We start from the raw sequence: 10477 nt of genomic DNA, 5'->3' as shown, positions 1-10477 counted from the left end.
TCATGACCCCCTGATCCAACCACACCCTTGGATTTCTAGAGATGATGGACGTTTCACGATATGGTACGCTGTCTTTACACAAGATCACGGCTCTGCTATGGGTCACTAACGTGTGAGCATTTAGTCTTAAGATATTATTGTTATGTTTTAAGAAAAGATAAAGAGGTTCTGTGCCTTTTTAAGAAAGATTTCGAATTTGAGGAAATCACTCAAAGGGGCTTTTCCCTCTTTCAAAATTTTAAGTTAAAAAAAAAAATATTACCACTGAGACCAACGAGGGGAACTCGCAAACTGCAGAAATTTATAGACATGTTTTGAACAATATTTTTTCAGTAAAGAGTAGGAAAAAGAGATAATGTAGAGAATAGAAGAGGTACTGAAAAATGCGAGAAAGGTAGAAGTTGAAAGAGAGAATAACGGGGTTGCCATGGGGACGCAGGGTAGAAGGCAGGTAAACAGAACTAATAAATCAGTCTTGTGAATTATTTTGACGGAAACAAACGTGTTTTATTTCGCGGTGGAAATTGGCCGAAAGAACCAACCCCAGACAGTTTTGAGGCCTGAAAATAGATCCCGCTCGTTTCGGACACGACAGTAACTTTTCGCTATTTAGTAACATAATGCATGAACCCAGCCGAACCTACATTTTGCATGAAAAATATGCATTAATGACTTCTTTTATTTCTGAGTGTACATGGTCCTGCATGAAATGGCCTATAAAAATAATCTCTGCGTGATGAAAACCCCTGCTTCGTGGCGTGAATTTTTGGTCCAGTGTAGGCCTTTCAGACAACATGATGCATTCTCAAACGCTCCGTAATTTCTGACAGCTCAATCTGAAGTGAGGTTATTTTGTTTTGCAGAATGAAAACATTGTATAATCGAGAATGCATGATTTTTTGTGACCTACACTTTGAAATTAAATTTTCGTAAATTTGGCCGGGTTTTAAAATAATTAAAAAATGCTGCCGCATCGTCCCATAAAGGGTAAGTATAGGGGAATAAGATTGCGTTGATAATCCAACTGAATTGGCATTGATTTTCGATGTTTCAGCCATCTCGAGCCTGGTGCGAGCTTTCTCCAACATTTCAATTCGAGAATCGACTAAGGTATCCGTTGTCGTTTCGCCGAAAGCCCTATCAAGCCAACCGAAAGCGGCCACTCCCCTTCGGATCAACTTCCTACCGCGGGAAATTTCCTTGGACATCGGTCATCCTCATGGCATCAATCCGTTCCTTCCACGGAAGGAAATCATCGACATTCCGCTGATCAGCCGGATCATTGAGAATCCCAATCAGTCTCGCATTTCGGAAATCGGTGATCGCTCGCCGACGGGGGTTCCGGCAGTGGACCTTCCCCCCACCAGCAGTGGGAAAGTGGACGACAATGGCATCCAGGCTGCCCGACTGATTGTGATCCGAAGACGGAAGATGCGGAAGCACAAGCTGAAGAAGCTGCGGAAGAAGATGAAGTATGAATGGGCTAAGGTAAGTGGTGGAACCGGTACTTAGCAGGTAATCAGAGATTTAAAGCAAATATGTTGTACGACATTTGCGTTTCGGTACCATACTTGATATTCTTCTTGACGTGATGTTCCCAAAGAGACAAAACCTACATTTTAATGTTTTTTGAGCATTTCATGTTTTACTCTTGAAATGTTAAATAATGTCGGCTTTTTATTATTAAAGACAACTAAATATTGCAGGTCACCCCGTTTTACGGTACGGTTCTAGATCTTCCTTAGGACATGGTTTCTCAAACTGTGGGTCGCGACCGAGATGCATTATAAAATGTATCAGTTATAAAAAAATCTTTCTTAGCCCTTTTCCTGTTAAGACTTAGAACGACTATTTGCTATGTTTTTAGCACGTTACTGCAGAAAAAAGTGCTTAAACGAGAGTTATTGAAAATTTGGGCAATTTTTTCGATATCAACGAAACAAGATTAATAGTTTTTTGATTGTTTATCAACAATTTCACTATTGAAACAAGTAGTTGGCAGTTGAGTTTACCTATTCTTTTATTTTTATTATTTTACTATTCCATCATAATATGATCTCTCTCTCTCTCTCTCTCTCTCTCTCTTCTTGGCATAACGTCCTCATTGGGACAAAGCCTGCTGCTCAGCTTAGTGTTCTATGAGCACTTCCACAGTTATTAACTGAGAGCTTCCTCTGCCAATGACCATTTTGCATGCGTATATCGTGTGGCAGGCACGAAGATACTCTATGCCCAAGGAAGTCAAGGAAATTTCCTTTACGAAAAGATCCTGGACCGACCGGGAATCGAACCCGTCACCCTCAGCATGGTCATGCTGAATACCCGTGCGTTTACCTTATCATAATATGATTATCATAATATGATATTATCATCTAATTCCGTTTGTCTCGTGTTTGTCGAAAATCATTGATTCTATAGTGAAACCATGGAAAGTAGAGGACTAAAAGAATATCTGATAAATTTAATTTGATTCATTTTGTCAACACTTTCTCCATTTACCTTGATACAGGTCCGCCAACGGAGGGAGCTGCGTAAAGAGAAAGCCTTCCAAGCCGGTCTAATCAGTCAAATCAAGGAAGCGGAGCGGTTCTCGGCGGAAATGTATGTAGCGGAGAAGCTGCGACAAGCCAACGATACACCAATTCCTCGTTTCTGGAAGGGCAAACGGTTGCCGCAGTTTATCATCAAGCAGAAGTTGGGAATTGAGTAATTGCAGGTTCTTGCTGGATTAATAGAGAATTGTGAATAAATGGAAAAGTCGTTAAGGGTAAAACTATTTTCAGTTATTGAATGAACGCCCATTCACCTTTGTAACATCATAGTTTTCCTGCTAATTTTCTACACTTCTCCTGGACGAAGCTTTTCTGTGTTGCATTTTACTAGGTAATATTTGAAAAAAATAAACGATTTGTTTTTCTATGGTGGATTTAGTACTTTTTGTTGACTTGTAATGAACGTTAGGTTTCGAGCTCGTCATTCTTCCCGTGATTCTACCACATTCATTCCCGTAGAATAATTCTTAGTTTTTTAGTAGAGTATCAAAAATACAGAGTTCTTTGAAAAATTTCTCCAAGTATTTCTTCAAAACACCTTCCAAAGCGAACCTTTTATAGATTCATTAATAAATGGCTCCATTGATTCATTAGAAAGTCCATCAATTACGTCACGCAAATATTGTCCATTTTGAACCCCACTCGTCTCAATCGTACACTTTTTGTATAGGACCTCTGAAATGTTTACATGGGTATTCACACCGTGCTGAACCTCCTCCCTAGTCAAATCGTAACGTCATTAATGAACGTCCCCCCTTCAGAAAAAATCTAAGAATTTCTTCATAAAGTAATCCAAGGATCCTTTCAGGAATTTCTCCTTCTGTTGTTCTTGTAGTGTCTACCGAATTTGTGTACATATAATATCTACCTACATGAAATACTTTTCATGACAGTACCTAAATGCCTAGGTATGATTCATTTTGTCTACCTAAGGTAGTATAAATACTGGCGGTCATTGGACCACAGAGCAGAGACTGCACAAGCCTTGGACTTGTCAACATCTTTATTATTCTTCTTTTGAAGGATATAAAAGTGGCGACGAGGATCAAGGAACGTGTGATTGAGTTATTCGGAGATTTTTCCTTTTGGTTTTCAGGTTGTTGTAATAACGAATTGTTATTTTGTGGAGAACGGAATTGTTCTTTTATGGTAGAATTGCCATTATGTTGTGAACAGAATGTTCTTTTTTGGCCGATGTTGCATTGACGGAATTGTCTTTTTGTTTTGGTGATAACGAATTGTTATTTTTTTGTGGTGAACGAAATTGTTCTTTTGTGGCGGAATTGTCATATATTATGTTATGGTGTATGAAATTGTGTTATGTGTACTTTTTGGTAAAGTTGCGATAGCGAAATTGTCCTTTTGTTTTTGTGATTTTTGTATTTACAAATTTTGTTAGTGAACAGAGGTAGTCTTTAGGTAGTACAGTACCTAAATGCCTAGGTATGATTCATTTTGTCTACCTAAGGTAGTATAAATACTGGCGGTCATTGGACCACAGAGCAGAGACTGCACAAGCCTTGGACTTGTCAACATCTTTATTATTCTTCTTTTGAAGGATATAAAAGTTGTGTTATAATCAGTGCTGAAAATTTCATTTCGTCAAATCTAAATTCAATCACCTACAGTTCATTTTAGAAACTGAACCTGAGAATATGGTATATGAAAAACTTGTGCGGCTAGTCACGGAAAAACTGCTATTTTTCGAATCTTTAAGGTAAATGTCACGGACTACCTGTGAAAAATTCCAAATGTCACGTTTCGGGTTTCTGTGCAAAATTTGAGCACGAGTTGAAAAAGTTTGTCTGACACTTTTTAACCAATAATGTAAAATGATAGTTTAGGATGTTCTGAAAAACTTTGTTGAAGACCGCAAAGCGATCCGATGCTTATAATAATTATAACCAGCGAACCGCATGCATGTGTTTATGTTTTAACATGTAAAGGAATAACAATAGCAACCAAATTAATGCTGTTTCGCCAAGCAATGCCAACGCAATAACTTTTTTCATAAGCATCAGATCCCTTCGCGGTCTTCGACAAGGTTTTTCAAGACACCCTAGGCTATGTTTACCTTTTATCGGTTACATGGTTTTAGAAAAATTCGAGCTTGTTATGAGAGGAATGCAAAAAAGGGTGTTTTCCCATGTAAAACTCCATACAAACTTCAAACGCGATGCGCAAAACGTAGACATAACCGATCCTGCCCGAATTTTGCACACAAAAACAGTCCAGCGTAGCGTTACGATTCATACAAAAAGTTTTGCATTTTCATACAAAAAGCGTTACATGGGGGGAGGGAGGGGGTCTGAAAAGGCTAATTTTAGCGTTACGTAATTTGTGTACCATGCCTATAGAGATGATTCAAAAGCCCACCAATGTATGCGGGTCACATACACGGTATAAGGAACAAAGCTATGTTTTACGATTTTGATTTTAGCAATGGCGTTAACATTTGGAATTCCATTGATTATTTTTATTATAATTATTATAATTATCACATTTGTAATCAGAAAAACCTTTAAAAGTTGATTTTCTGATAGATTTTGTTCTGGAACACCCTCATATACGTAAGAAGCTGGATGTTATTATTATATTCTCCATTATATTCTCCATTGTTTTGTGGTTATTTGCTTCTTTGGCATCAATGCTGTACGAATTGGCTTCTTTAGCGGTGTTGAGATAATTCCATATTCTGAATCTGCATGCCAAACTGAGCCGAAACCCAAATTTTCATGAATTTTGATGCCCGGGAACTTATTTTAAAATTGATTTGAAGTTTATATGGGAGCGATTTGATGAATCACCCCTCGTCGGATTTTGTACTGGGCGGAGCTGTCAAGCAGTTGCCCAGCTGTCAAAAGGTGATTTGAAAAAATCTCTTTGAAATTGATTTTAGGTATCAAAATAAAGTTCTAAAAATCTGAAAAAATCAGTGAATTTTTCTAAATTAAAAAACCCAATGGATCACTAATATAACTGAAACGGCCGCTATGAAATGAACAGAAGGCGCCACCGTAGCCTTGTGTGTTTGACGTAACTCGACTGCTGTCACTGTGTTATCGTCCATATACGGTGGCGCTTTTGTTTTGATGCGGTGAGTAGCGAAAAAGTCGGCTTCAATGATCCATTGAGCAAACAATATTGAAATTCGTGAAAGCCGAAAACTAACTTTTCGGGGGGGCAATCATGCTTTGGTGCGCAGAAAGTTGAATCGCGTCAGCACTGATATTGATGACCAACAAGCTTGTTTGTTGACATCCACGATAGGGTTCTGCACTATTTTGATTTTGTATGGAATTTTGGCGTTTCTTGGCCTTGTTGTTTACAGAATTTCTGTAAGAGTGAAAGAGAAGGAGAGAATTTCATGCAGTGCCCCATAGGGCATCAAGGTTTTTATATATTGTAAGGTTGAGCATGACGTTTAGTTTGTGGAGAAAAGTAGAGGAAGCGAAATTTCAAAGGAATTGGAGGAGGCGGGGGTCGCTCAGCCAGTTTTGACATCTAAGACAACCTTAGAATATATAAAAACCTTGTAGGGCATTGCACCACATCTACTACAGCGGCGGCGATAAGGCAGAACGCGGAGTTGGCTTTATAGTGATCGGGAAGCAGATGAAGCGAGTTATTCGGTGGAAGCCGATAAGCGACCGAATCTGTGTGTTGAGGATGAAGGGCAAGTTCTTCAACTACAGCCTGATCAGCATCTATGCGCCAACGAACGACAAACCCGATGACATGAAGGATGAGTTCTATGAGAGCCTTGATAAGGCCTACGGAGAGTGCCCAAAACAAGATGTCAAAATAGTCATCGGAGATGCAAATGCGCAGATCGGCAGAGAAAGTTTCTTTCGGCCTGTCATTGGAACGGAAAGCCTTCATTCTGTTACCAACGATAATGGTCTGCGCCTTGTGACATTCGCTGCTGCTAGAGGGATGGCAATCAGCAGTACCTACTTCGCACGTAAGAATATCCGAAAACACACCTGGCGACACCCGAGTGGTGACACTTGCTCCCAGATAGACCACGTGCTGGTCGACGGGCGACATTTCTCGGACGTCATAGATGTGAGGTCCTACAGAGGCCCGAACATCGACTCGGATCATTATCTTGTAGCCGCTAAAATTCGGGCGCGATTATCCAGCGTCACGAGTTCAAGAAACAACAGGACGATGCGTTTCAATATCCAGCGCTTGTCAGCCGAAGGGGTTGCTGCACAGTACCATCAGAAGCTAGACGAGAGGATAGGAGAGACCAACGGATCTGGAGATGTCAACAGCTTATGGGGAAGTATCCACGAAGCAGTGACAACCACAGCGCAAGAGGTGATTGGTACCGCTCAGCGACGCCAACGTAATGGTTGGTTTGACGAGGACTGCCAACGAGCGACGAACGAAAAGAATGCCGCCAGAAGTCGAATGCTAGTGGCCGGTACCCGGCAGAACAGAGAGCGGTACAGGGTTGCAAGAGCAGAAGAGAAACGAATCCACCGCAGGAAAAAACGACAACACGAAGAGAGTGTTATTGCTGAAGCGCAGGAAAGTATGGACAGGAACGATATGCGGAGATTTTATGCAACTGTCAATGGCGCGCGGCACAAGACTGCGCCAGTGCCCGCCATGTGCAATGACCGGGAAGGAAATTTGCTGACAGACAAAACAATGGTGGCAGCCAGGTGGAAGGAGCACTTCGAAGATTTGTTGAATGGTAGCAGCGAAGGAGCACCCAGGAACAGGATTAACATAATGGATGACAGTCAAGCAGTGGAACCACCAACACTGGATGAGGTTAAAAAGGCCCTTAAGGAGCTGAAAAACAGCAAGGCTGCTGGGAAGGACGAGATCCCGGTCGAACTTCTTAAGCACGGAAGCGAGCAGCTACATCAATCAATCCATCAGATTATTATAAAGATTTGGGAGGATGAAGAATTGCCCACTAGTTGGTTGGATGGCCTCATATGCCCAATCTACAAGAAAGGGCACAGACTGGAGTGTGCCAATTACAGAGGGATTACCCTTTTAAATTCGGCGTATAAGATACTGTCGCGTGTCCTGTTCAACAGACTGCGACCTCTTGAGGAGTCCTTCGTCGGCGAATACCAGGCTGGTTTTCGTGAGGGCCGATCAACGACGGATCAAATGTTTACCCTGCGGATGATCCTAGATAAATTTCGGGAATATAACTTGCAGACTCACCATCTGTTCATTGATTTTAAAGCAGCGTACGATTCAGTGAAAAGAAATGAGCTTTGGCAGATAATGTCAGAACATGGTTTTCCGGCGAAACTAATTAGGCTGATACGCGCAACGCTGGATGGATCAAAATCAAGTATTCGGATCGCGGACGAAGTGTCTACGTCGTTTGTGACCTTGGATGGATTGAAGCAGGGGGATGCTCTTTCAAATTTATTGTTCAACATTGCACTCGAAGGAGCGATTAGGAGGTCAGGCGTGCAGAGGAATGGCTCTATCATCACACGGTCGCACATGCTCCTCGGTTTTGCGGACGATATTGATCTCATCGGCATCGATCGTAGGGCAGTGGAGGAAGCTTATGCTCCTCTGAAGAGAGAGACAGCGAGGATAGGCTTGACGATTAACTCTACCAAGACGAAGTACATGATAGCGGGTAGAGACAGAAGCAGGCCTAGTGGTGTTAGTGCTGAGGTAGTGATTGATGGGGAAGTGTTTGAAGTTGTTGAAGAATTTGTTTATCTTGGAACACTTGTGACATGTGACAATGACGTTTCCCGTGAAGTGAAAAGGCGTATTGCAGCTGCGAATAGGGCCTTTTACGGATTGCGTAGCCAGCTTAGGTCCCGTAACTTGCAAACGCAAACAAAATTCGCTCTGTATAAGACGCTGATTCTTCCGGTTGCCCTCTACGGTCACGAAGCGTGGACGTTAAAGGAGGTAGACCGAAAAGCTTTTGGAGTTTTTGAGCGCAAAGTGCTGCGGACAATTCTCGGTGGGAAACAAGAAAATGGAGTGTGGCGCAGACGCATGAATCACGAGTTGTACCAAGTGTACGAAGATGCGAATATTGTGAAACGTATAAAATACGGCAGACTTCAGTGGGCTGGACACGTAGTGCGAATGTCGGAAGAAAGAATAGCGAAAACAATATTCAGCAGAGAACCCGGTAGAGGTAGGCGACTTCGTGGGCGGCCGCGAACTCGCTGGCTGCACGCGGTTGAAGAAGATCTACGATCCCTACACGTTCGGGGAAACTGGAGGAACATCGCCCAAGACCGACGAAGATGGTGCTCTACTATACGCTCGGCATTGGAGTAAAGTTACTTTGTAGCCAACAAGGTAAGGCAAGGTAAGGTAGGGCATTGCACAGTTTTGATGTTGTATGGGATTTTGAAGTTTCGTGGTTTTTTTGTTTACAAAATTTCTGTAAAAGTGAAAGAGAAGGATAGAATTTCATGCAGTGCCCTATAGGGGTAGCTAAGGCAAACTACAAGGAAGTAAACCTACTACGTTCGGTACAATTTCGCGCCACAGCGTGATTGCCCCCGAAAAACTAGTTTTTGGGATGTTTTTGGCTTTCACGAATTTTAATAATTTTTGAAAACAATGGAGAATATAATACCTTTTCAAAATATCCAACTTATTACGTATATTCGGGTGTTCCAGAACAAAATCTATCAAAAATTCAACTTTTCAAGTTTTTTCTGATTACAAATGTGATAACTACATATGAGGGGCCTAGATGCAATAGGGGTGTAAGTGACCATTTTGTCGATTTTGAGCTGAGCACATCATAAAATTCTTCAGATTTCAAGCTTTTATGATTTTTTAAAGATTGTTTCTACGATGATTGGAAAAATTACAATAAATCGGAGAAAATTGGGTTCATTTTGAAATTCCATATATTTTGTATGGGATGCAAAATTGATCAAAAACTTCAAACCTCATTTACTCGAAAGTGTGTTTTCGTCACTTACACCCCTTTGCTTCTAACCCTGTTCGGAGAACTTGTAGCAAACAAGTATGTCTTCCAAATTCTGCCGGAAAAATTGAGTTTCGACAAGTTTTAGTGTAGTTATGTTTTTTTGAAGTTCTAAAATAGTCGAAAAACACAAAATTGATTTGTTACACCACATTTGATACATTCAATAGATTTGGAAATTTTGACCAGTTACTTCTTCTTGGATGCCAATCAAAATATGGGGGGTGGACTTGAGAATCAGAGAACATTTTTGAAAAAGTGGACAGGCCTAATATCCAGAGGTTTCTTCAGAAAAATCACTACGGATTTCTTCAGATATATCTTCAGGGGTTCCTCCAGTATTGCTTCCAGATATTCCCCCAGCGATTGTTTCAAAAAATCTTCCTGGAATTGCTTCAGTAATGCGTATAATATATTTTTTCACGAACTGCTCCGAAAATTCCTAAACTTCTCCAAGGATTTCCTTCAGAAGTTCATTCATGTTTTTTTTAAGTGATTTCAGATTTCAGCAGGTATTCCAGAGATTCCTGCAGAAATTCGTACAAGAATTCTTTCATAAGTTCCTCCAGGTATTCCTCCATATATTTCCTCAGAAACTCCTCCAGGATTTATTCAAAGGATACCTTAAAAACCTTAAGGAGTTTTTACTCGGATTCGTTACGAAATTCTTCAGAACTAATTTCGAATATGCCGTTGGAAATTTCTCATGAGATTTTTCTGAAAATCTTTACAGACGTTAAAGTGTTTCTCTAGACATTCATCCATGAATTTCTTAAAAACTACGTTCACAAATTCCTTCGAGAACTGTTTCAGAATACTTGAATTTTGGTAAGGGATTTTAAACAAAAGATTTATTATAAATTCTAATAGGAGGGTTTTTCTAAGTATTCCTTCAAGAATTACTTCAGTAAATGTCTCTAGAATTCCTTACGGAATTTTCCTTGGATTCTTTCAGGTATTCCTCCAG

At 40.6% G+C, this 10477-nt stretch overlaps 1 protein-coding gene across 1 annotated transcript; it reads left to right on the top strand.

Annotated features, from left to right (window-relative positions):
* Nucleotides 1-828: 828 nt before the first annotated feature.
* Nucleotides 829-2773, top strand: LOC115268075 (uncharacterized). Its single transcript, XM_062856077.1, has 3 exons — nt 829-987; nt 1055-1488; nt 2510-2773. The coding sequence occupies exons 1-3, from the start codon at nt 963-965 to the stop codon at nt 2708-2710; spliced, it is 660 nt and encodes a 219-aa protein (XP_062712061.1). The 5' UTR covers nt 829-962; the 3' UTR covers nt 2711-2773.
* Nucleotides 2774-10477: the final 7704 nt, after the last annotated feature.

This window comes from Aedes albopictus, chromosome 3, assembly GCF_035046485.1.
Source record: "Aedes albopictus strain Foshan chromosome 3, AalbF5, whole genome shotgun sequence".
NCBI lineage: Eukaryota > Metazoa > Arthropoda > Insecta > Diptera > Culicidae > Aedes > Aedes albopictus.
This window is presented reverse-complemented; position numbering and strand designations above follow the sequence as displayed.